The following is a 26,854-nucleotide window of genomic DNA, read 5'->3' on the forward strand; positions in this document are numbered from 1 at the left end:
TGAGTCTGACTCCCAAAAGCATCCTGAACTGGAACTGGCTTACTGAAGGATAAGGTCATCCAGAGGCAAGTGTGTCCTACATTGTATCCTTAAGTGTCTCAAACACAACTTGGGAGTTTCATGGGTGCTGCGGGTGAGTTTGATGGGGCTGTTGAGAGAGGAAAGAGAATCCTACTCCTCAAATATGTTTCCTTTGATGAAGGATGTGAGAGAGACACTGCATCCTACAGAGAAATGAATTCTGAAAGCACAAAGTTGGCAGCGATGTGGACAGGACAATTCCCACCAGGCTGATGGTCCTGCGTCCTGCCACTTGTGCCACGCGTGCATCCGGGAGTTGTAAAATTAGTTACTAGAACATGGGTAGAGCGCCTCAGTGTTGAGCCGTGCTGCTTACTCGTCAGTGCCAGTACACGCGTGTGTTTGCCTAGGTGGGTGCGCCCCCCAGGGGCCCCAACACTTGTCCTGTCAGCATCTTCCTTTTGCTTGGTTTCCTACGAAGTTACCGAGGTGCAGGGAAGAGGAGGGGCCTCGCCTAGGGCGCCTAAATGATTGGCTGTCCGGGGCCCTTGGAGAGGGCGTGTGGTCCAGCCCTGGCGGAGAGGGGCGGAGCGGCCACTGTTTCTACCACTGCTGCCGCCAACACAGTCGCAGCCACAGCAGCCTGGTCCACTGGGCAAGTCGTGCTGAGCAGAGGCTTCCCGGTGCCCAGGCCGGACAAGAATGCCTTACTGGGCTTGCTCCGTACCCTAACAGTGCCTGGGAGCCAAGCAGCAGCCACCACGACCGACCCTGTGTGTGGTGTCTCTCTGGATCTGAGCTTTCCGTGCACGTTGTTAAGTCCCTTGGCCCCGCCAACCCCTTGCTACTATGCCCCAGGCAACTGCTCCTGGCACCCTAGTGCTATTGCTGCTGCTACCACTGCCCCGTGGTGCTGAGGTGCTTGGGGACAGCTCGGATGTCGCCTTGGACTACTGGGCCTTGGAAGGCGAGGAGGGCACGGAGCAGCAGCTGCATTACCACGACCCCTGCAAAGCCGGTAGGTACAACCACTGTCCGTCTCCGGGCAACTCGGACAGAAGTTTGCCTTTGAAACGCAAATGAGTGGTGGGCAAGGCGGGCCAGTCCATCCTGGGAGATGTCCCGGACTCCAGGGGGCGGGGGCTGGGGGGCAATGTCCGAGGGAAACTACAAGTCCCGGACATCCTGGTCCCAGGTTAGAACTGTACATCGGGTGGCAGCCTGTGCAGGAGTGGCCCCAAAGGGAATCCTGGCGGATGCCGCAGGCAAAGCTTGCGTAGGACAGGGTGGGTTTGGGTCTTCTGTCAGCACCCGCTACCTACGGACACTGCAGGAGTCGAGCCTGGCTTGGGCGCAGTGTTCTAGGGTAACTGGCTTCACCGGAATTCACAGCAGCTGGAAGTTTCCCGCGAAGTTTCCCAAGGTCTGTAGTTAATCTTGGGAAGAGATTAGAAGACGGAAAAGCTTCACCGAAGGCAGAAAAAAGAGACGCCTAGGGAGAATCCCCGTGACTTGTATTGCTCCAGCGTTTCCCGCAGTCCCCCTCAGCACCGAGATGGAAGTCAGCAGGTGCTCTAATTCCACCAGGAAGCTGCGCCCCAGAACAGCACCAGGCGCACCAGCCTTCTAGTGCAAACTGTGGTCCCTGCTCTACAGTTTCTGCTTCCCTCTAGCTACCAAGCCTGCTTGGGATGTGTGGCGAGGGATAGAGGGGAGTGATGAAGCGCCCTAGCAAAGGTTCCTAAGTGTCTCTCCCTGAACGACCCAAGCATATCCCAAGCCAGGAGCTGAATGGGCAGTTCCCAGCTGGAACCCAGGGAGGTGCTGGGCTTAGACCACCTCTAGGGCGCTCCCGGATGGTGGTCATGCGAGTAGTGCTTTCCTTTGGCAATTGTCCCACCTGTTTCACTTGCTGGTGGGAAAAGATAAGGGTTAGGAGGCAAGAAATAGGCCTTAAGGATTCAGAGTGCTGCTTCTGCGCAAAGACTTTAGAGAAAACTTTAGAGAAAAAAGCCGGGAACAAAGACATGGCTGCTCTGGCTGTTCACAGACAGGACGGAGTGGGCAAGCAGGGCTGGAAGGTAGAGAGGCCTGAGTGTGCTCCAGCTGTGTCAGTGCATCCTCTGTAGCCATGCCTGGATCCTTCCAGGCTTCACTCCCATCCTGGCAGCTCCCTGAACTAGCCTAATACTAAGAGCAGCCAGAAGAGAGTGATGGCAAGGGAGACCTGCAGCAAGAATGTGCGACTCAGTCTGCCCACCCTCCTGGGAATTCTGTCACAGAAGGCCAAAAGGCAGGTGGCACTTCGCTGAAGTCTCGGTTGAATGGCATGCACTTCCTGGTAGCATGTTTAAAGCTTACCTTCAGAAACAGCCTTATCCCAGTGAGCCCCTAACTCCCTGGAAGCTCCGGCCAGAGTGAGCACTTTACATAGGAAACATTTCCCACCTGTCCCTTCACTGCTGTGCGTCTCCATGTACATCCATGATGCAGAGTGGAGGGTGCTGGTTCTACTCCCCACCTGTCAGTGGACGAGTTCTGTCTCCTCTGGGCCTCAGTTTCCCCCCCTAAAGTATGGACATATTGAGTTGGCTAGGGCTGTAATCTGACAGATCTGAGGAGCTTCTCACATGTTAAACATTTTAAACTTACATTTTTTTCTTCCTTTATGTTGTGTTTTGGTGGGGTGTGCTGGTGGTGCCCCGGAGCTCAGAGGACACCTTTAGGAAGTTGGTTGCCTCCTACTGTGTGGTCCTGGGACTGAACTCAGGTGACAGGGCTTGGCGGCAGGTGCTTTCACCCATTACGCCATCCCGCTAGCCAAGAAATTCCTTTCTTGCTCTACATCGCCTGTCTTAGCCTGAACCTACATGACATCATGTAGGGACTTGTATTTGAGACCCTGCCTTCTCCCTGCTCCGTGTTCTATGTTTCTGTGACTTTTGTTCCAGCCTAGCCATCAACGCTGTGTCAACTGGTAAGTACCACAATCATCCTATTACGCTCTGCTTACTGTTTCTACCACTTTACCACTAACAACCATTAACGACTTCTCCCTACCATGCTATGTTCAAGCTGCATGACCTGGGAAAAGTCCCTTGCTTTCCCTGGGTCTTTGTGTCCTAGTTTGTGGACAGGAATGGTCTCTGACAGATTAAAGTACATAGAGTGACAGGTATGTCTATTGTGTGCTTTATAAATGGATTTTCCTAGAGATGTGTTGAAAGAGCATCTTCATTACTGAAGCTTTAATGCTGTTTTAAACTGTCAAGTCTAAATTTACTAACAGTTGATGCTGCAAAGAGGGTGGTTACTAAGTCAGATGGTGGGGGAGTGGGAACCCTGCTGGCATGCAGCTGGGGAGCAGCCATGGGCTTCTGGGCACAGTGTCTGTTGGTCCATAGGTCTATCACTGCCTTTTTCTTAGCTACTGCCCACATAGCCAGGCACTGTACAAGAAGTCACAGACATTTTCTGCATCTCTGTGATGGCAGTATTCTCTCTCTCTCTCTCTCTCTCTCTCTCTCTCTCTCTCTCTCTCTCTCACACACACACACACACACACACACACGTCTGCCTGCTCTCATCCACACTTCCCCAGCTGAGTGAAGCCAGGGACCTGGCTCCTCACTTCATTCCTGCCCCTGCTGTCTATATGGCTATTAACACAGGGTGTCATTTTGTTAGGCATCACTCTCCCTATCTGCAAAATAGAGGTGGGAGCAGTCTTTTGCTTTGTAACGTAGCCAGGAACCAGTTTTAGCTGGCTTCTTGAGGAAGCAAAGCCATAATATAAGGACCCGTGTGTAGACAGGGTATTTGGAGGGTGACCCAACAAACAGCAGGGAGGAAGCCGGAAGTGTAAGGGAGGGATGGAGGAATTCAACGAGGGGGGTGGGATTCAGATATCTGTTATAGACAGTGAGCTTTGGGCTCTCCAGGGCCTCTCAGAAGCTTCCAAGCACCTTCTAGAGAGTGGAAAACTGAAGTGTACCCAAAGGCTGTAGCCCTTTGTGCTTTCTTCCACTTCCTGTTCTATTCTTGGTGTAGAACAACCTGACTGCTATGTCGTTACATCTGCGTTTTAGAGGACTGAGGACAGATCGGGTGGTGTGTTTGTGTGTATGTCAGCTGGAAAGACTTGCAAGGATAGACAAGGGCTGGCCCCACCTGATGTCTTCCCGACCCTGTGTCTGCCTACGGCCTGCCGTCCGTTGGCTTGTTGGATGGGAATTCTCAGTTTGTCTTCCCATGTGGCCTTGTGGCAGGCTTCCTCACAGCACAGCACTGGAATGCTAGGTGTATCTAAGAGAGCCAGATGGAGGTTTCAGTGCCTTTGATGACCACCTTGCATCCTCACGTCCGGCATGATGACTTGCCTCTGGCCCTGTTCCAGCGGCGGGAACATGACTCCCTTTTTCACCAATGGGACAGCTGGAAAAATTACGCTAAAAAGCATGTGGAGTGGGAGATACTATTGCAGCCAGTTTTGCAAAAACGACCTGCCCTACTCTTGAAGCATTAACTGGGTTCTCTAGACTTAGAGAAAGTTCTAAAGTAGAAAAGTGGGGAGACCGGCGGTAGATACATGCAGCTTCTCACAGTGGGTTGGAGAGTGCGGGACTCAGGTCACCAACACTGCGTGAAGTTTGGGCAGCCTTTGGACTTATTAAATTCAAGGGAACTGTCTGCCAGCGAATCTACACCTACTTACTATTTAGCTAGTGGCTTGGCAAATGCCAAAAGCATCCAGCAGCTGTGAATCCTAGATTCATATATTATATGTGGAGTTGTTGGTCCTTGGTGACTTACGGCTCAGGAGTCTGAGTGAGAGTTGCGGTGTGACAAATGGTTCACCACTCAGTTTGGGGTATCCCTGGTCCCTGCCCATAATTTCAAATTTCACCTCTGTCTGGAATTTGGGGGTCTTATTCTACCTTGTTATTTGCTTCAAGATACCTTATGTAGCCCTAGCTGTCCTGGAACTCATTCTGTAGACCAGGCTGTCCTCAAGCTCAGAGATTCCCCCTGCCTCTGCCACCCAAGTGCTGGGATTAAAGAGGCATGCATCACCACCGTTCAGTTTACCAATGACATCTGTTTGAAGGTTTACTCAGAGACTTTTCTGGGGCAGCTGCTGTTAGAAGCCCTCCAGGTCTTGATGTGAGGCCAGAACATTCAACTTCATAATATCTGGGGCTCAGTCTCTATGCCTGGTACCCAGAGCAGCATCCAGCTCACTGTGGTATTTGCCAGTATCTGCCAAATGGAGGAGGCAGGAAGGATGCTAATAGTATGTGGATTGGGTTCATGGCTGAAGGAACCATACATTTGCCCTCAGTCTGGGCCTGCAGCAGCCCTTACCAAAGACTGTCAGGAGAGGAGGCAGAAGGACAGTATGGTCAAGTGCCTTGTGGCAGGGGCAAGTGCCCTGCTTTTCTAAGCAGAGCTGAGGGTCATGTGGTCTCTCGCGCAAGCTTGTCTTCCTGTCCCTTATGAGGTTCCTAAGGCTTATATCCTGGTGAGAGCAGCTGGCATTTTTACATCTTTATTTTCACGCTCTCGTGTCATAAGGTCCTTGCTGATGGGCAGATGGCTGATTTAATGGAATTAAATTTCTCGGAGGCCTTGTATGTTAAATGCCTTTCCAGTCCCCAGCACCTGGTCCACCTGTCTACCCTTTTGTGAACGTGAGAAAGTTACTTAACCCCTCTCATCCTGTTTTCTCACTTGCAAAGAACCTCTTACCCAGCCTTCAGGGTTGCCGCATGGGCTGCACGGTACAAGTGTTATCAGTTTCTGGCACCAGGAGGTACCCATGATTGACATTTATGCCATCAGAAGACAGAGCAGGTGCTCATAACTATACTTCCTGAGTGCATTTGTGGAAGCGCTTGCAATAAGTAAGTGACCAGGGGTCAGGATCCACTGTTGTCTCAAAAGTAAAGGGGGTCGGCTGGAGAAATGGCTCAGCAATGAAGAGCATGGCTGCTCTTCCACAGGACCTGTGCTTGATTCCCAGGGCCCATCTATAACTCCAGTTTAGGGGATCTGATGCCTCTTCTGGCCTCTGTGTGTACCAGGCATGCAAGAAGTGCCCAGACATACATGCAGGCAAAATGCTTGTACGCATAAAATAAAAACAATTAATTTAAAAAAGTATGAAAACTGTTTTTTAAAGCATGAGTTTCATGCCATATTCATTAAATTTCAATAAAAATAAAAGTAAGCAAAGACTAAGGGGAGGACACATGTCTAGGGAGGAGACTGGTTGCCTTGGGCTTTTTTGTAAGAGTCAGTTCAGTATTCGGCTCTTACATCTGCTTAGGCGAGCAGATGCAGCACACGTAGCATCAAATGGAATCTAGGGCTCCCAACGATGGCCGAGACTTTTACTGGGTCCGCAGTGTCTGGGAATGAGAGCCTGTTGGGCCCCTTGGTAGATGGCTGCCCTGGGGACCCAGCCATAGCAAGTAACACCGCCCTCACGTTCCTCAGCATCACCCCCAATGGAGACATGCAGTGTGGTGGCTGCTACTCTGCATGTGGGGAAACTGAGTTCCCGCCTTGGACTTTCTGTTTGTCATTGGCGCTTTGACTTTCTTCAACACCATCTCGGTGCCACTCAGTAGACAGGAATATGCACTGTGTGACATGAGAGGTAGGCTCCCAGGTCTTACGTCAGTGGAACCCACCTTTTCCTCTTCACCTTGATGGGCTTTCCATGCCCCTTCCTGGGGCATCCTTTTTTCTTTGGTTCAGCACAGGAGTCAGAGAATGATGATAGTGTGAATAAGCCTAGATCTGCAGCACCCTGGAATGGGTGACCTCTCCGCTGGCATTAAAGGTCTCTAAGAGCTTGTCAGACCTTAAGACTGGCCCCTGCAGATTGACACCCAGGGTGGACACAGTTGGCTCAGTAGGATGATGCATCTGGATGGAAGCCAAGGGGACAAATCATTCCATAGTGCGTCCGTGGTCAGTTATGGTCTTCTGGCTGCCCACCAGAAGGCTTTAGGACCCTCTCACACAGTGTTCCACACCCATACTTCAGCCCAGCCTTTCCATTTCATACTTTCTATCCTCTGTCACTTATTAACTGTGAGACATTAAGGGTCCTTGGCTTTTAAAGACACCATTTCCTCAACTGTATACTGCGGTTAGCAGAAGCCCCTGTAAGCAGGCCACTGCTGTGTGCAAGGCACTTGATAGTGTGCCTGTCAAAGGAAAGCACTCAGTGGATGTGAATAACTGTACAACTATGTGGCTCCCTAATGACCTGTCACATCTCCGAGCTTCCAGAGTGAATCTGTTTATGTGATCACTGGTTTCCATTATTGAGAGACAGCTGGGACAAAGCAAGTGTACCTGTACTGTAAAATGTCTGAGTTCAGAGCTAAACCCCAAGAAAACCTGTCTTGGCTTGTTGGACAAATAAAACACTATATTAATATTGACTACATAGGGTTTCTAGGCAGATTACATGATTTCATATAGACGTAGCTCTTAGGAGAATGCTTGGCACATGGGAGATATTTACTTCCAACAGTGTTTATTATTGCTCATACTATCATTCAATAAACCCAGCCAGTTTGCTGAAAGGCAGGAGGCCCAGTGGTTGGACATTTTAAGAGTTCTGTTTTCTTGTCATGCTGATGCGTGTAGCCCCTCAAAACTTCAAGTCAGCCATGAATCTCATGAACCCATTGAAGATGATGCGCTGAGAGCTTGCCAGCAAGACATCCAAGAAACCAGCCCCACGTCTGGGGATAAACAACGGGACCCGGCTCCTCCTGGCCTCTCCAAAACTGTGTCCATATGGTCTCCAACTTCCAAGAGCCTAGGTACCAGTGAGGTTGTCATTCACAGTACATCTGAAAGTGAGGTACATTTTCCCCAGAGACCTTGTCAAGCAGTCTAAGAAGGAGCTGTCACTTACTGAGTCCTCAGAGCTTCGCTTCTCACCTTCACCATGGACCCAAGAGGAAAAGTGATGGTGCTAACCCACCGCTGCTGTTCTGACTTTGAGCTCGGGCCACACCGTTTCTTTTTTTCATATTTTTTATATTTTATTAATTTATTCATATTACATCTCAATTGTTATCCCATCCCTTGTATCCTCCCATTCCTCCCTCCCTCCAATTTTCCCCTTACTCCCCTCCCCTATGACTGTGACTGAGGCGGACCTCCTCCCCCTGTATATGCGCATAGGGTATCAAGTCTCTTCTTGGTAGCCTGCTATCCTTCCTCTGAGTGCCACCAGGTCTCCCCATCCAGGGGACGCGGTCAAATATGGGGCACCAGAGTTCCTGTGAAAGTCAGACTCCACTTGCCACTCAACTGTGAAGACTGTCCTGTCCATTAGCTAGATCTGGGTAGGGGTTTGAAATTTACTGCACGTATTGTCCTTGGCTAGTGCCATAGTTTGAGCAGGACCCCTGGGCCCAGATCTGCCCATCATAATGTTCTTGTAGGTTTCTAGGACCCTCTGGAGCCTTCTATTTTGCCATTCTCCCATGCTTCTCTCGCCTATAGTTCCAAGAGGATGTCCTCCCCTCTATCCTACTTTGCTGGTAAGTGAAGACTTTCATGGGCCATGCCCTTTTGGCTAGTGTCTCAATATAAGTGAGTATACACCAACCTTTTATTTTACAAAGTACCAATTGCCAATCTTCCACATAGACTGGGAGATTCTTTGGAAGCTGATGGAGTATGACCTGGGCTCTAAGGCTCTTGTGGGTATTGCAGGCCATGGTCTAGGTGTTGCCTAGGAAAGAACCTGGGCTGGGGCATTTAACTTGTTAGCGTGGGGACAGGGGCATCAATCAAGTCCCTATTGGAACATCTCTCTATCCAGAACATGGACAAACACCTCTATTCTTCTCAGTCTCGAGGCTTTCAGGATGCCGTAGGCAAGCCCCTCATCCCTCCATGTTTTTCTACCTTGGTCCAGACCTTGATAAGGATGAGAGAATTCTGGCCCATGATATTCTTGGTTGCAGGATGTTGGGAAGAGTCAGTGAATAAATCCAAGATCTTGAAACACATCTCCTGTCTTTCCCTAAACCCTCTTCCAGAAGACCTGGGGGCAGAACAGGGGTGTCAGGTGACAGCCATGGCCCTGACCCCTCCTTCACACACCCCCCCCCCAAGAAGGAAAGAGTAGAGATGGACCAACCTGCGGCCAAGAGCAGTGCCGTCAATAGGCATCCCGTGGCTTGCAGACCACAGTGACTTTACTACCTGTGTGATTTCAGCCAAATTCCCTAACCTCTCAGAGCCTCAGTTTACTCCTTTGGGAAATGAGAATAGCATTCAAGTCCACCATGATGGCTTGTTTGGAGATTGGATGTGGCTGTCACTGTGTCGAGTTTGGTGAGCTGTCCTTGGTAGGTCATCTCTGCGGTTCCATTACTGTTTCCCACTTAAGAATTTCCCTGTGAGTGACAGAGCCAGTTTCTCGTGTGTACTTCTCTCTCCCCCTCTCAAGGCCGCAGAGTTCTCTTGGGATCCACAGCAAGTGACAAGTGTTAATTTCCACTGCGTGTTGGCTCTTAGTCGTGAAGTGAGAAGAGGGTGGCAGATACGGATATGCATGAGATGTTTTTCCTGGTACCCACTCCGCCTGCTCATAATCTACTTCTGCCTGGATGCTAACCTAGCAACAGAAGCCCAGCTCTCCTGCTGATTGGCTAGCGACCTGTCTACGATCACGCCATACTCTAACCACCCCTGCCAATTGCCAATCAATATTCTGAGGCCTGGCTGCATGAGCACTCAAGTGTTGGTGCTCAGCCTGGGTCTGCCCACTTCACCAGCTGGGGCACTTATTTCCCCTCCTCATACTGCAGTTTGCGCCCCCCTCCCCCTCCCCCCACTCTTCCATTTCCTCCCATCTGGGTTACTGGTGCGAGCCCTTGAAGCCTGCTCCCATAGGAAATGTCAAGCTACCTGCTCTCCAGGTCCTGGCCAGTTGTCCCCTCTGTCAAGCCAGCTGTGAGTTCTTTGCCTTTACCCATTGGCTCAGAAGTGGTCCCAGGTGCGGAGTCCACCCAGATGCTTTAGTGGAAACCTGGTTGCAAGCCACTGACTTTCCTCATTCTGCCGTGTAGCCCGACCCAAGTCCTGCCAGCTCCGTGTCCAGTGTCTGTGTCATTCCATCCTCACCGCTACCCACTTGGTCTAAGCCTTCCCCAGCTCCTATGTGGGTTCCCACACTCCCCAGGTCTGTTAAGCAAGCTGCAGGCAGAGCAGCCTTTTAAAACTCACATCGGAGTTACGTCTGTAGAATCAGACCCAGTTTAGGATGCTTGGGATGAGAAGGGGCACTGCCTGCCCTTTCCCGAAGCCCCTCCTCTTCCCTTGCCACTCTCCCTCACAGGAGGATCTTCCTAGTAGCCTCTCAGGGCTCTCCATGTAGTCAGCTCCTGGCCTCTTCTCTAAGACTCAGCCTGCCCGTTTCTCTATGCCACCTGCCCAGCCCCACATGATGTTAGATTCTTTTTCAGAGATTGCTCATTGCCTTCATTTTTCCATATGGCACTTAAAAAAAAAACAGACCAGGGTAGAGTCACTGGTGTGTGGCCACTTCCCTGATGACTGTCCACACACCACACCAAGCTGCTAAGGGGAGGCAGCAGGCCTGCTCAGTTTCCTGCCGCCAACACGGTGTCAATGCCTGGTGAGTGTCAGCAGTATTTGTCAAATGAAAAACGGAGTAAATGGGATACCATGTGGATCCAAAATGTAGGACTAACCATGGGGACAATTATAGAAGGATTACTGGAGAAGAGTGTGGTGAGCTTGGGCCAGAAGGGTGGGTGGATTTTGGAGAAGCTGCGATGGATGCAGGCAGAGCGTTGGAAAGAACAGCGCAAGCCCAGGGGAGGCCTTGGGATGTGGTGGAGCTGGGGCTGTACTCTGGTCTGTTTTGGAGAACAGTGGTGACAAGATTGAAATAAACTTGGAAAGAAGCGGATGCAAAGCTGAGGCACTTGAGACATATCTTACGGGAAGTGGGGAGCTATTGGTTGCTTTTGAATGGAAGATTGTTCCGGTGAAGATACAGGATGCTTAGGGTCTACAGAAACCAGCAGCACCCGGCCAGGACACCTAGCTCTGGGAGATGAGGACCATTGTATCCTGGGATGGGAAGGGAAAGGTTACTGGACAAGATCGCGCTCTGTGCTGAGAGGGATACTGAGAGGGCCCCCACAGCAACACGATGAGGTTGTCTAGACATGTTCAGCCAGCGCTGAGGCATCCTTGAGATTGTGTTCTAACACAAACTGGGTTTTCTGGGTTACACATCATGGTAGAACATTTAGAAATTATGTATAGGAAGAACTGAAACCATCAATCATCTCAGTTTCTAGTGGTAGCTGCTGTTAATATGGCATATGTGCTTTCAGACCCCCTGTATGTGCTTGGAGTTGGGGGTCCCCCTTTCTGAATGTGCTGTGCAGCTCTGAACTCTCTAGCCTCTTAGTGCCTCAGACCTCTTTCTATGGCAGTGAAGCTGCTTATATAACAAGCCGACTTACATAGCATCGATTTAAGTTGTTTTGTTCATGGTTGCATAGATACATCATCATTTGCTCAACAAGTCCCCTTTGTAAGACAGACAGATTTCCCCCTCAATCGTTTTCTTTTTCTTTTGTAAGCGATGAGCATCCTTGTGTCTGAATATTTATTTACTGAAGGCTGGGGAGTGAATCCAGGCAGGGCCTTGAACATGTTACAGAAACACTCCGCCCACGGCTCATGTTGTTATTTTGAGACAAGGTCTCGCTGAGTCGCCTGCACCAGCCTCAGACTCCCTATGCAGTCCAGACTGATCTTGAACTCCTGCTCCTTCTGCCTTGCTCCTCAGATAGCTAGGATTCTGCGTGGGTACCACTGCTTAGCTAACTGGATCCTTATACGCATCTTTATTTCTTTATACTGGGTGCCTATAAATAGAGTTGCTGGAAATAGATGCTTTGGGGGTTTGGGCTGTGGACATAGCTCAGTGGTAGTGCACATGCCTAGCACACCTGAGGCTCTGGGGCGATCCTTGGCAGAGCAAAAGCAGAATGCATTAAATCGGCAACCACACTGTTCTCTCTTCCTTGAATTCCCATGAGGATCGATACCATGTATTCCAGCTTTTGAAGATGAGTGCTGGCTTGGGAAAAAAAAGCATTTGGTTTGGTTTGGTCTGGCTTTTCAACTTCTAGTTATAATTTGGTTCGCATTTCTTTTCCAAATGATTTTGAACACCTAGAAATGCTTTTAGTACTGAGTGTGCCCTCTTAAAGAGTAAGAATGTCGGCTGCTCTCTGCCATATTTGCCACAGGTAATTTTTGGAGGTTTTTATTTATTTATTTACTTACGTACTTATTTAAAGCAGAAAAAGCATTTCATCCTATACCGCTGTTCTGCCCCTCACCGCTCGTGCCTGTATTAGTCAGGATTAAGTGGCTGCTCACTGACTGACCCACTTCAGTATGTTTATCATAGTGCAGGTGAGTGGATGAAAGCACACCAGGCATTTATTTGGAAATTTAGTGTACACCGCTGTTAACCTGCAAAGAAGGTAGAGGAACTCAGAAGAGAGCAGAGATGCTAGTATATGAAGCAACTCCTGGGAAAGAAGTGGGCTTCCCGCTCCATCCCTCAGGCTAAAATTCGAGCTTCTCAGGAGAGGGTGTGGCTGTGACCCTTGGAGGCTGAAGTTCACGGAGAAAACTCTGGCTCCATTATTTTCAGGGTTTGTCCTCCAAGACCTGCAATGAGTGAGTGAAGCCGTTGAAAGAACACAATTGGCTTATACTTACTTTTCCCTTATAGGCCACAGTGCCAAAGCTAATGTGTCTCATGATTCGTGCCTTGGAGCTTCCTTGTCACCACCATGTTTGAGCTTGTCCCTTGACTACGGTCAAGGAAGATACGGGCAGGTGGAACACACACAGACGCTCACATGTACTGTGTCTGTGGGCCCTGACAACTGTGATGGCCACTAAGTGACTAATGGACAGGTAGTGTGTATAGCGTGTGTGTGATGGGTAGACAGCCATGTGCCTGACAGGACAGGGCATTGCAGCACACGATCTCATCATACCGTTGAGAACAGCATGTGTTTTTAAAACACTAATCGTCTCTTTCTAGAACTTTCCATTTAATTTCTTTTCAACTTCAGTGATTGTGGGTGAGTGAGGCTTTGGAGAAGTGAGGAAAATGTACAGCAGCGGGAAAGCCTGCTGTCTAGGAACTGCCCAGTGGAGACTGGGAGACCTCAGATGGTTGGTGCCAGTGGTTCTCCTGAATGTGGCTGGCAGCAAGTCCTGCAGGGGCCAGAACCAGCGGGCAGAGGTCCTTCCTCCGTCATGCAGCATCATGCAGGCCTCTCTCCCCGCGTGACAGAGGGTAAAGGGGGAATTTTTACAGCTCCCAGCTCCAGAGTGCAGCAGAATGTGAGAGAACAAGGAGGAATAGGGCTCACAGGCAGTGCATGTCCACGGCTGGAAGAAGCTGGACATCTGTTTCTTTGTCACATCAGAGTCTGGAGTCTGTGGTCCAGGTTCATGGATGCTCCATCCCGGATAGGCTCCAGGAGCCACACTCTTCCATCTTCCCACTTGCTCTCCCTTGTCTTCACAATCCAAGATGGCAGCCAGAGCCCAGAGCACCACTGGCAATCTGGCTGTGAGAGGCAGGGAAAGGAAATTCATATAAAGAACACCAGAAGAGGATTCCCATTTGCCGTGTATGCATACCTCACTGGCTGGAACTTAATCGCGTGGCCACAGGTAGCCACTTGAGAATCTGGAAGTTTTTTTTTTTTAATAAGATTTATTAATTATGTGTCCAGTGTTCTGCCTGCACATACACCTGCACATCAGAAGAGGGCGCCAGATCTCACTATAGATGGCTGTGAGCCACCATATGGTTGCTGGGAACTGAACTTAGGACCTTTGAAAGAGCAGCCAGTGCTCTTAACCTCTGAACCATCTCTCTAGCCCCTGGGAATTTGGGAGTTTTATGTCAAGAGCATTTGAACTCAAGTCTGAGGTTCTTCTCTTGTAGAAGCAGAAAAGGGAACTGGTAAAAGCAAAGACAGCCTCTGCCACAGTCAGCCAAACACGCTGGGCCTTTATGTGGACGGTTCAGTCACGACAACAGGCCACAGGCATTGTTATCCAGCTGTGCTGCCAAACCTCGTGGAAATGCCGGGGCTGGGGGGAACCCGTGGCGGTGTCTATTCCAAACGTTTCATTTTCCCAGTGTGAGGGAACCCTGTGGAGTGGAGGGCAGCATCCCTGGAGAGTCATAGCGGGGAGCTGTGGCTCGGCTGCAGCCAGGCCCCGGCCTCGTCTTCTCTCTACCTAGTATATCTTTCCACTCTGCTCACTGCTCAGGTCCCCAGTGGCCTTCCGCTTTAGAATGAGTCATGCGCAATTGCTCGTGTAATTTATGGCTCTATGAAAGATCATCCCACAGTGGAGAGATTAGGGCTCATGAAATGTGCCTGGTCCTGTAAGTCAAACACACATGATGTACAATTAAAACCCGAGACGCTCTTGGCTTTTAAGAGACCTAAACTGCGTTTTCCTCCCTGTTACAGAGTGCAGTCAGTGCGGGTTTCTGTTGTTAGGGGCCTCGGGTGTGAGATGGCAGAAAGTCATATCCTGCTGGAATCTAGCTATGAGGAGCATCATTCGGTCCAGAGGAGTTGTTTAGCTTCCCTTCTTCTTTCTTAGCTGTAGAAATAACGAAAAGGTTTTCTTACCACAGCTACGTGAGTGAGGATGTCCTGCAGGACACGGGATCGCCATGGGCCAGTTCATATTATGAAAAAAAGTAGGTGAGAGACACAGAGTTAAGGGAATGAGGTCCTCACAGACAAGCCAGCTCTCCCTGAGCTGAGGAACCAGGGAGGAAGCAATGCTACTGGTGCCAGAGCTGGTAGGAGGGGAGGCAAATGTGTGAGGTACCACAGCCAGGTCTGGAGCACCACGGCAGAGAAGAAATACCCGGGCCTCCTTTCCCTCGTTCCCCTGTGCTGTCTGTCAGTGTTTCTTCCATAGTAAAAATGAGCAGGGGAACCAGGAGATGCGGGCTTAGGAGCAGGCCTACTGGGCCAGGGGACCGTGATATGTGTAACACATTAGCTCTTTCCAGTGTATCGCAGCAGTCACCAGCTGGGTGGGGAAGGCTCACACGATGAGATCCATCTGGAGCTTTAAAGGGTTGGTAACCTTGCAGCTATCACAGGCCCTCCCACACCAATCTGCTGTAAACATTTTATAGTTTCGTTTTGCTGACAGGTACTTTTTGACTGCAGTGGCATGGTCACTGAAGCATCAGTGTGACCGTACTGTGATCGACAGATGAGGACTCAAGGCAGAAGACCACATCCACCTTGAGCGAGGTGGCCCGCAGCACACGCACCAGCCAGACCCTCTTGGATCATCTGCCACGAGAGGCCAACAGCTTCAAGAGCTGTTCTATAGGACCCTGTGGTGCAGGGCGCTCTCCCAGGTCCTGACTGACCTACAAGTCCCATGGACACTTGGGTCCTACAGGGTCTCTGACTCCGCAGTCAGGCTATAGGGGGGTAGTGACTAAACCATCCTTAACCAAAGCAAATAGTTAATGGGCACTGGTACAGTGGAGGGTGGAGGTGACAAGTCCCCGCTTGTCCTCTATTTCTCAGTCAGCACTGGACCTATGTGGCTCTGTGCTAGGATGGATTAAGAGGCCGTGTTCAGGCTCAATGGGTAGGAAGGTTGAGATCAATGAAGGGCACTTGGTCTGAGTGAGAACAAATCTGAAGAGGTCCAAGTGTGCCTCCTACATGTCATCCCTCATAGGAAGAAAAGCATGATGGGAAGTTGGTGCCTGGCCTGGATATGATGCTTTATCTCCCTGGTTTCCTCCGGCGGGGAATAAGTACACTGTTTAGATGGCTTTTCCATTTTTGCTGTCTTAGAAATTCCTGGATCCAAATGATTTTTTTTAACACTTCAATATAAAACTCACAATGAATCTGTTTTGCCCAATTAAAATATTTACTGCCTCCCACTCCTCTCTGCCATATGCTCGCATAGCTCAGCCATCCATGCCTCAAGAAGGCCACTTCCCGGGGAGCAGCTGTGGACCCCGCAGACAGGAGGTTTCCCATACTAAACAGATCCTGCCCTTTAATCTGCACCCAAAGATGCAGGAGGCACGATTCACACTTGCCTGCTTCCTCTCTGGCCTCCCAAGCCAAACTTCTCCCCACCCACTTGCTACCAAGTGCGCCTGAATGCAGAGTCCTGAAATTTAGGGTCATGGTTTCAAAGTTCATGGTCCTGAGGATACACAAAAAAACTATTGTGGTTGCATAGAGCTGTGGACCCCATTAACGCTGTCCCATGAATATTTATAGCTGGGCACTACAAAAGAACATAGAGGCCATATTGTCTTCCCTAGAGCTTTGCCTTCCATGGGGTCCTTTCTCTGTGGGTCACTTTAATGTAAGCTTTGCTGATTTAGTTGCACACTTTAAGCCGATTAACTTTTTACTAAAAAAAAAAAAAACCCTCCCTGTTTGTTTGTACATACACTGTCCTGACAAAGATTCACACAAAACGGCTCCAAACCTGGCAAATCCCTCTGCTGGAAACTCACAGAACTAAAGGCATCTCTGGGTAGGATTTCCCTGTAATTCTCCTGCCTCTGGCTCCTGCACCCTGCTTCTTCAAGTTTCCTGAGAGGAATAGCAATAATTTGAACCGTCCAGATTTAGGTCCCACAGTAACCTAGCCTCATCCCCAGGTGCTCATCTAAAAGTGTCCTAAGCAAGATGCCTAGCTTCTTGAGCTGCCACAAGGTGGGTAAATGTTGAGCCAAGGCAGATCTCAGTGTTTTTAAAAAAGATATTAGAAGAAAACCAAACAATTGATCTGGGGGGTGGGGGGTCCTTAGAGGACCATTGGTTCCCAAACTTTAGTGTGAACCAGAATCAGGTGTGCCAGAGCCTGCGTGTAAATGTGTGTTCCTGGACTTCTCCCTAGAGGTGTTGATTTCATCACTTTGGTTGGGACCTGGAGTTTCCGTACATCAACATCCTCCTTAGGTGCTCAGTGCAAGTGCATTGTGGGCCAGACCTCCAGCAGCTTGGAGCTGCTCAGCTGTCTCATGTGCTGCTGAAGAAATGCTTAGGCAGGCAAATGTTACTTATATGGGATCATAAACAGCTTCCTGTGTAAGCTGCGGATGTGTATGCCATACCCTCTTCACCAGTGTAGACATCCTGAGATGTAGCCCCATAGTGTGAGGTTTGTGGGTAGATAGGAAGGGGGTTGAAAAGTCCCCAGGCTCTAAGTGCAGATGAGAGAATCAGGAAATGGCTGGTTGGGAGAGGGGAGGGTATGAGAGGTAGTCACTGCTGAAGGGTCTCTCCATGCAGAGGCCAGGTTTCCTAGGGTTTGGAGAGAGTCCCCGGATGAGGCCTGTGGCCAAGAGGCTCTGGGAAGGCTAGGGGCCAGCAGATCTGTGCTATTTGGGAGCTAGTGAGGCGTAGTTTGTTGAGGGTGGCTGGTGCTGACAGCAGCTTTGGAAGGGATCTCCCTCTGCCCAGCTGGGCCGCTGTCTGGCTCACAGACTCCCAGCTCTGTGGGTCTGGCACCCTGAGTCAGGCACCTGGTTTCGTTCAACTCTACCAGAATCCCAGTGTCTCCAAGACTCCTAGGAACTCTAAATGGGGAGGGCGGTGAAGGACCCCCAGGGCCACCTTCTGGCACCCTGTCCCCCTTGAAGCACCTGCCCAACTGTCCAGTCTTGGCCATGCTAGGTGTTCATCTGAAACAGAGCACTTCCTGCTGAGCCCACCCAGGATCCTAGGGCCCGTATGGGAACAGAACTGGGCTCAAATCTGAAATTGGAGCCAAAGATGCGATTTCTCACTAATAGCCTCCATGGGTTGCACACAACCTCCCTCGGGACTTCTTCCAGGACAGTCATTTCATTCCTTCATTTATGAGACAGTTCTGTAGGGCAGGGCCAGGCCCCATGCTGGGGAGACTGTGTACATGGAAGGGGTGGCAAACCATGCCATGCTGTCCCCAAGTGAGAAACCCCTCAGGCTCTCTGCACCCTGGCTTCTCTCCCAGCCCTGGCTCTCTGTGCCTGCTCTTCCTCCTCTGTCCCTGTTCAACCTCTCAGTGTCTGTGACCTCATGTCCCATCATTTTCAGGAATCTGTGCTTTCCTTTCTTCTCTAGGGCCACTTTTGTTCCTGCCCTGACAGAGCTTTGCCATTTGTCACATCTTTGTACATGACACTCCTTTGGCCAGCAGGCTTTTAACTGTGCCACCTGCCCAGCTTTGGCTCATCTTCTATTCTCGTGCTTAAGTGCCTCCCTTTGATGTCCTGCTGGGAGCTAAGGAGCCACACCTTAGCAAGTGGGCCTGCTGATGGCAACGGCGTGGAAGGAGGTCTCCCTCTGATGGGCCGGGGACAGAGACAGTGCTACCGTGGATGGAAAAGAACAGGCAGGGTGAGGTTTTATGATGGGCACACTCTAGGGCAGAGGATGCTAGGCAGGAGCCTGTCCCAGCAACAGTCAAACTGTGGGCCTTCCTCCTTTAGGGGCAAGGACACACGATAGCCCCAGGAAAGAATGCACTTTAGGAGCTGTGATGTTTTGCACACACCACCACCACAGCAGCAGCACTGCTTCGCCAGCTTGTGAGAAGCACTTTGCACACCAACTCTAGCTCCACCGTCAGTGACCGCATGCCACTTACTAAGTATTATTACAGAGTTTGACTTTAGGGCTCAGTAGGTAAGAGGGCTTGCTGTGAATTCTGACAACTTGAGTTCAGTTCCCAGAGCCCACATAAAGCCAGGAGGAGAGAACTCATTGTATAAAGCTGCCCTCTGACCTTCACATGCTTGCCATAGCATGTGCATGCCTCCCCATCATACACATGTGGACAATAACAATAAGTAAAACAAATTGAAACATTTTAAAAAAGAAAGTATATATTTTAAATCAGTCTCTTTTGTATATTTCTACATTTCACATGTATTAACTTTAAAATTATATTTGAGGAAGATAGTAATTGAAAAAAAAACCACTTGCTGTTGACCTCTATGGAAATGCACCTACCTATGTATGCACATCTCCACAGACATGCACCTACCTATGTATGCACATCTCCACAGACATGCACCTACCTATGTATGCACATCTCCACAGACATGCACACATTTACACTAACTGTATTTATACCACATATGCAAACACAAATTTCTTTTGACCACTTTATGAAGATCTCCTCCCTCCCTCCTTCCATTTTTTATTTTATTTTAATTTTTGGAGACAGGGTCTCTCATCATAGTCCAAGCTGGCCTAGAAGTCAGTGTATAGCTCCAGGCTAGACTTGAACTCACGGAGGTCCTTCTTTCCCAGCTTCTTGAGTACTAGGGTCACATGGAGGCACAAGCCTCCATTCCCAACTCAAGGTTTCTTTTCTTTTCTTTCTTTCTTTTTTTTTTATTTCTGATCCTTCATTGTCTGTTCCTGAAATGCCATTTACTTTCTGAGTCAGGATGCCATAATCAAACAGTGCCTCCTGTTGGCAGCTCCCTGAATTGCAGGGTGAAACTCTCAGCCAACTGGAGATGAGGGCAGAGGGGATGTTCGTGGAAGTGCATTTGAGAGTCATTCTATGGCTGTGTCTTTAAGTTCTATATCTCACAAAGATTACCCAGCTTGACTTCACGGCCATGAAATATATAACAGAAATGGCAGGGAGCCTGTGATTTTAGAGTCACAGGTGTTGGGGATAGTCCCTTGTTCTTCCCAGTGCTTTTCAGAGGTTAGTGTGCACATGATTTGCTCATGGGATCTTTTAAGTATGAAAGTCCTTTCTCAGCAAGCCCAGGATGGCCTCTGAGGTTGTATACTCCTGTCAAGCTCCAAGATGCTGCCGATGCTGCTGACCCATGGATAACAGTCTGGCTCACTAGCAGTTGGCAGTAGAAGGGGTGATGGGCATGGAGAATTTTTTCCCCATAGAAGGCGTCCATAGCTCACACTCTGTCTTTTGTTAATATTTCAGTGTTTCTTAGATGTACAGTTTTCCCTTGGCATCTGTGGGGTCTGTCTTGGGTGGCACAGCCATTGGTTCAGTGTTGGAGGTCTTGGGATGGAATCAGGAGAGGAAGGCAGAGTTTGGGATCACAGGAAGTTGGTGGAGGCCACAGGGAGGGAAACATAACTGTGGCGAGGGCTCTCGGGCCCCTGAGGTGGGATGGAACCCATTATCTGATCACAAGATCTGCCCCTTGTGTGATGCTTCAAAACCAGCCCGCACCCTGTTGTGGCTGCTGTGGTAAGGTCGGCCCTGGGCTGGGCATTTGTGAAGGGCAGAGTTTGGGGTGGGAGTGAGGGTCACTTTTAAAAATATTATTCAGTCTAACTATATATCACTACTCAGGTGGCCTTTTTTTGTTGAAGATCTTGAGGTCTACAGCACAGAGATATCTTGTTGTATTTACTTAGTGGGTCAAGGCACCTGCTTTGTGCTTAAAACTTGTCCACACCATCTCACCTGATGCTCACAGCTACCCTGGAAGGAAGTAATATCACTGTTTATCCCCATCTGAGAGAGGCTAAGACTGAGGGAGGTAGAGTTGTGTGTGTGGTATCTCGCAGGCAGTAGCTCTGTGATTCTGTCTCATACTTTGTGATCCTGGTGTGGCTTTTCTTAGTGTAGGAAGTGGTTTTTGACAGGTAAAATATGTATGCATAAACCTGAGCCTGTCTTCAGGGCATTCAGAGTGTGGTAAAGAGGGGGAGGGGGAGGTGCATAGATCCAGATGCTGAGGGGACGGTGATGGGGCTGGAGTCAGCTCTGCCACTTGCTGGCCATGGGACCCTAAGGACAATGGTTTTCTTTGCTGAGATCTGTTTTCTTTGTAAGAGGGTACAGAACCTATGTGGGAATATCAATATAAGGAAGGGGGGAAAACGGACACACAGATTGAATCCTCTGATGACTGTAAAACACAGTAACCCTAATTGTAGTGTGCTGCCCTGCTCCCCAGCCTCATCTGCCTGAAGCCTGTCAGGCACAGGTACAGTGAGGAGATGACACAGCTTAATCCAACAGCAACACAGACTCAGGAGAGGTGTGCCTGGGCGGGAGGAGAATTCACCAGAGGAGATGTGGAAGTTATGGTTGGCAGGGGTCTTCAGGGTAGAGGGCGAAGAGGAGGGAGAAGCAGGTGCCAAGGGGAACTCAGTGGAAATCAGGGTAGCTCTGTGCTTCACCAGGTACTTGACTTGTCCAGTCCTGTGCCTGCTGTTAGCAAACCTCATCTCATTACGTCCCGTGCAACCCTGACATCCAGTTACAACTGTATCCCTAGACGAGAAGCCAAAGGCAAAAGGGATCAAGTGATTTTCCAAACAGCACCATGGGAGTCACCTGGTAGAGCAGAACAGCTCACCACATCATCATAGTGCAAAGGGAACAGGGGTGGGGGGTAGGGTGGGAAGGATTAGGTGGGGGAGGGAGGGGTGGGGTCTGGGATCATGCTTCTGCCCCACTGCCCCCCAGTGGGGCCCATCTAGGCCCTTACCTTTAATACTTAGTCCTATGGGGACATGCCTCCCACGCAGATGTACACAACATCCTGCTAAGCCATGTTTGTACCACCTGTGTTCAAGATCCCAGGCGCTGGACCTAACTGTCCAGAACATTGCTTGAGAAGGAAGATGTAGAAAGGCCACAATTGTTCTCCAGGGATGGCAGCGGATACCGTGAGCAATATGATAAAGTGAGGGCATTGTGCTTTTTCGTCTCTATCCTGGGGGCAGAAGAAAAGAGAAACAGCTGTCTCTGAGTGACGTGTTGCCCAGAGCTGCCTGGAGCTAGGGTGACATGGGGTGTTCGTAGGCCAAGGCTCTGGGTTCCTGTGGTGGTTATCTCAAATACTATAACCTTAATACAATTAAGGTTTATTTAAAGGTAATTTAAGATTGGCAGGCCTGTCTTTCCTAGGATTTGCTTCCTGCTTCTGATGACTTCAGAGGGTTAATCAGCAAATCCCTTTTTCTGGCCTGCAGGCTTAGTTGACACACTGTGCTTTCTCTTGCTAGCTGTCTTCTGGGGAGATATTGCCCTGGATGAAGATGACCTGAAGTTATTTCACATTGACAAGGCTGAAGACTGGACCAAGCTATCTGCAGAAAAAGAGGGACATGACACTGGCAAGTATTGGCTCCCTGATCTGCTTGTGTACCAGTGGAATGCCTGAGGACTCGGCTAGAAAACCCTGGCATCTTTGACTTGTAGGTCCTCTGGAAGACCTGGAGGGACTACGCCACCTCCTCTGATGGAGGCATGGGTCTAGGACCTAAAATTTCACTGTCTTCTCTCTCTCTCTCTCTCTCTCTCTCTCTCTCTCTCTCTCTCTCTCTCTCTCTCTCTCCTCTCTCTCTCTCTCTCTCTCTCTCTCTCTCTCTCTCTCACTCACTCACTTTCTTGCATGTACTCATTCATATTTGTGCATGTGTGCATACAAGATCATATACAATTGTATGTGCACATGTGTGGAGGCCAGGGGTCCATGTCAGGTGTCACTCTGCCTTTTGTAAGGTACAGTCTCTCACTGAACCTGGGGCTCATCAGTTAGTTTGGCTGGGTTGGCTGGCCAGTGAGCTTTAGGGATCTGCCTCTCCCTGAACTTTGGCCCCAGCATTGGAGTTACAGATGTGTGCTACCACACACTTATGTGAAAGCCAAGCATTCAAGCCCAGGTCCTCATGATGTACAGCAGGCATTTCATCAGTGGAGCCATTGCCCTAGCCCAACTTAGCTGACCCTTCTAAGAAAATCTCCAGTTGCCTCCATTGGAGGGTTCAGCCTAGAGCCCAGTGTTGGCTCTTGAGGCTCTAGCTTGAGGTGTTGTTTGTCCCAGACTGGAGAGAATTGTTAAGTGGGCTGGACTTAAATGGTGCCTGACAACGCGGTCAGTGATGAAGACTAGGCTAAAATGAGATGTTTGCCTATGGAGATTGTGCGCTTGTTTGATTGACAAGTCCTCATGTTGTCTAGGGCAGGAGACCTACCCAGTCATCATTTTGTGGCTACTTTCTCTCTTCTCTCTCTCCTGGTTGCCAACTTGAGATGGAGAGCAGTGAGGCTGGTCCCTGGAGTGCTCCTCACCTCCCTGTACATTGGGCCCAGCAGCTTTAGCTTTGTAGCCTTCTGGTCCTTAGAAGCAGTGTAGGGGACTGAGTAGCCAGTGTGGGGCTGGGTATCCTCATGTGGCAGATGGTAACTTGTCATTTGATGACCGAGCCTTGCAGCAGCCTACTACCTGTCAGCCTTTCCCCCACACATGCTTCCTCCTCTTCTTTCTCTTGAAGCTATTGGAACCTCATCCTGGGTCAAGTTCAGAGCTGGCAAGAGAGAGAAAAAGAAAACAGCCCAACCCTAGCCTTCCTGGAGACCCTAGCCCCAGGCAGATGGGTGTGGATCTGGCCCTGTTTTCCTGCCTGTAAAATAGAGGTGAAACTAGGACTGATTTCATAGAGTTTTTGAGGTTGCTGATAAAGGTAACAGGCTAGTCCAGTACCTGGCACATAAGATCTCAAGAAATAAGAGGTATTTACTGGTGAGTGTGTGATAAGCTGAAACCAGTGAGAAGAGAGAGCTGTGAGTGGAAAAATCTTAGGGCATCACATAAATGGCATCCTCATCTTGTGCCATGAAAGCCAGTTGGGAGAGAGGGTGGGAGAGAAGACTTTTCAGGGGGAGGAGAAGTCAGGTGCCTAGTTAAGAAACACAAGAGGGCTTCTGGCTTCAAAGGTAAGGTGTGGTCCCCAGAGGACGGCTCTGTGGGTAGATTGCAGCAGGAGCTGCATCTGAAGAGAATGACTAGGACAGATGGCAAACAGCTCCTTTACTGTCTTCCCCAGTGAACTTGGGCTTTACCTATGGCTAACAGGAACCCTTCCCGAAGCGTCTCAAGAAGACTATGGCTTGCTCACGTGGACTTGGCTGTTCTTCGGTGGAGCAGCTCAACCCTTTACTCCCTATAGCCCATCAGCTGCTCTGAGGGTGCCAAGTCCTGGCTGAGGATGTGAACACCTGGTCACGCTGATTGCTGGCAGTGATGGCACAGGTGAATCCCTGACAGTGTACTTGGCGATGCCAGGAATATTCCTAAAAAGAGAGAGAGAGGTGGAGGAGATGTGTCCAGAGTCAGATGCTCCGAGACATACGAGGAAAATGAACAGTTAGTGGGATTGGCTACAAAGCTCCCCATAGGGGTTAGCGGATGAAGGCCAGTGCTGTCAGTGGGTCTTGGAACCACTGTGAGCGGCTGGGAACCGGAAGGACTTCCTCTGTGGTGTCGGAGTCTATGAGCAACATAGTCTCAGATGTAGGAAAGGATTGCAATCAAAGTGAAGACTGCGGGGAATTGCCACATATGTAAGGGTTCAGGCAGTGGGGGCCAGACACCAAGGCTTTGAATGTACCAGTGATAACCCTCCCTTCTCAGCTTAGCTCAGGCTTTCTTCTCAGTGTATTTTCATGGCAAAGTGATTTTTATTCCATTTACTTTTCTCTGAGGGTCAATTGCACTTTGTAACCATCTAGAATAGTTATTTTGTTTTGGGGTTGGGAATATTCTTTTTTATTGATTTTGCTTATTAAACTAATACTTCTTGGTTTTCTTTTAAGTGCAAAGCACATAAGTGGAAAATGAAAACCCTGTTATCCAGCCCCAGGGAATCACTGACACTATCTATTCACTGAATTCCTTTAAGTGTCATGGCCTTGTACACACACACACACACACACACACACACACACACACACACACACACACTTTTTAAACATAAAGACTAAACTGGAATGTGCTACATGTTCGGTAAAATTCCATCACAGATGCCTCTCACACCATGCCAGTGAGCTGCTATGATGCCAAGGGCACTAGTGGTCCACAGGCAGCCCTGGCACACCACATCTGAGCCCTTAGGTATGGGAAAGAAGACTGTTTCCCTTTTAATGAAATGTTTAAATGGGGATGATATTGCAGGGAAGAAGTTTGTACATAGATCTTTGAGCATTTTTCTGGGTTAAAACATAAATTAAAAAAGAGCCACCCCTCAACCCACTCTCACTAGGTTGGGATGTGGGGAGGGATGTGTTCTTTATCACAGCTCACCAACTTTCCAAGCTTTGATAAGGGCAAGCTTCTTTCTTGGAGGCTGAAAAGGAGCTCCAGCAGGAAAGGGCCCACTTTTCCTACAAAGCTGGAGCCCCACTGCAGGCTACAGAACACAGGGATGGCAATTGCTTCTAAGGTGGACCAGCCGTCCTCTTTGTCTAGAGATGCCCTGGAGGTGCTCGTGTTCTGAGTTATTCAGTGGTAGCATTCGATCCAGAGCACAGGTGTCCCAACGCCCAGCTCGCTGCATCTTCCCCTGACCGTCCCATTGCCATTTCACCATCAGGAAGGAATGGAGAACATTCTAGAAGGAGTCTAGAATAACAGGGAGCCATGCTTTTGTTTAGGGGCCCATTTGGGGTTCTACAATGGTACATAAGAGGCCTTTGAAGGCTTTGGGGCTCCCAGTAGGGACTTCTGTCACTCTCCACTTAGGCCACAGGCTTGAGTTGAGTTCTAATGAGCTTCCCTGCCTCAGCTCTCTTTTCCCTCAGCCTGCTTTCAAGTCATCTTCCTGGCCACTGTACTATATTGTACTATTTGGAATAGTGCTCCCCTACTCAGGTCTACTAGAGCTCCAGAAAGTGACCCATAGAATAGGGGCCTTGCAGATCTAGTTAGGTAAGGATTTTGAGGTGAGATCCTCCTTCATTTTGAGTAGACGCCTAAATCCAGTGGCCAAAATCTTCCCAGGAGGTGGAGAGGACACAGGACACAGAGAAGGGCATGCAAGGATGGAGGAAGACCCTGGAGGGATGACGCCACAGGCCGAACACAACTCTGCCCCCTTAAACTCCTTCAGATGTCCCCATTGCTTTTCCGAAAGCTTTCTTAGTCTGGCTCCCAATTCACAGTCTACAGAGACAGGCTCCCTTCCCCTCCTGTCCTCTGTCCAACCCAATGACATCGTGTCTGTCCACACCCTGAGCTTCCTTCCGTCCAGCCTTCTGTTCCAACAACTCGCTCTGCTCTAAGTCCCCATTCTACAGACAAAGAAATGAAGACCAGAGAGCTGGTGACTCACGCTCCGCTCCGCTCTGGGTGCCTTTGTGACACCTCTTCACGCAGCACAGCTGCCAGCTGCAGGAGGCCACCTGGCCCACAATGCTGTTGAAACGGCCTCGTGTGGGTGTGTTGTAAAAAGCACTCTAGCGTCTTCATGTTGGGATGGGCTCATTCCCGAGTCCGGGCAGCTAGCTGACCCGCGGATGTGGCGGTGGCATTTGGATTTCGTGGGGCCAGGAGGCAAGAGCGTATCCTTCAGGGAAAGTTCCTCTGTATGCTTTTGATTTGCTGTGAGAAGAATGGAGCTCTGGGCGGGCATGGGCCTAGCTTCTCTGTGAATGGAGCTCTTGAATTAACATTGCGGAGTTTCCTAAAGCTGCTAATCGGATTAGCTGTGTAGTGAAGGAAGTACTTAACGGGAGACACACAGACACACATTCTCTCTCTCTCTCTCACACACACACACAGGCACACACACTTTCCAACCCTCTTGCATCTCTTCCCGTATGCCTGGCAGGACCTGGCAGCCCTGTTTTTGAATTTGAGGCACTAGGCAGAAGCCTGTGTGGTCAATGTGTGCCTTTTTTTGTTTTTCTTTTCCCC

The 26,854-nt window shown here is 49.6% G+C and overlaps 1 protein-coding gene across 1 annotated transcript in view; it reads left to right on the forward strand.

Moving 5' to 3' along the window:
• The first annotated feature begins 343 nt into the window (after positions 1–343).
• TLL2 (tolloid like 2) overlaps positions 344–26,854 on the forward strand; it is a 106,944-nt gene continuing 80,433 nt past the window's right edge. Inside the window, exons 1-2 of the mRNA XM_084749680.1 lie at positions 344–1,039; positions 22,164–22,274. Coding sequence (XP_084605806.1) covers positions 871–1,039; positions 22,164–22,274 — 280 coding nt within the window. The 5' untranslated portion in view covers positions 344–870. The remainder of the gene's footprint in view (positions 1,040–22,163; positions 22,275–26,854) is intronic.

Source organism: Acomys minous (genome assembly GCF_964271855.1).
Source record: "Acomys minous genome assembly, chromosome: 2".
NCBI lineage: Eukaryota > Metazoa > Chordata > Mammalia > Rodentia > Muridae > Acomys > Acomys minous.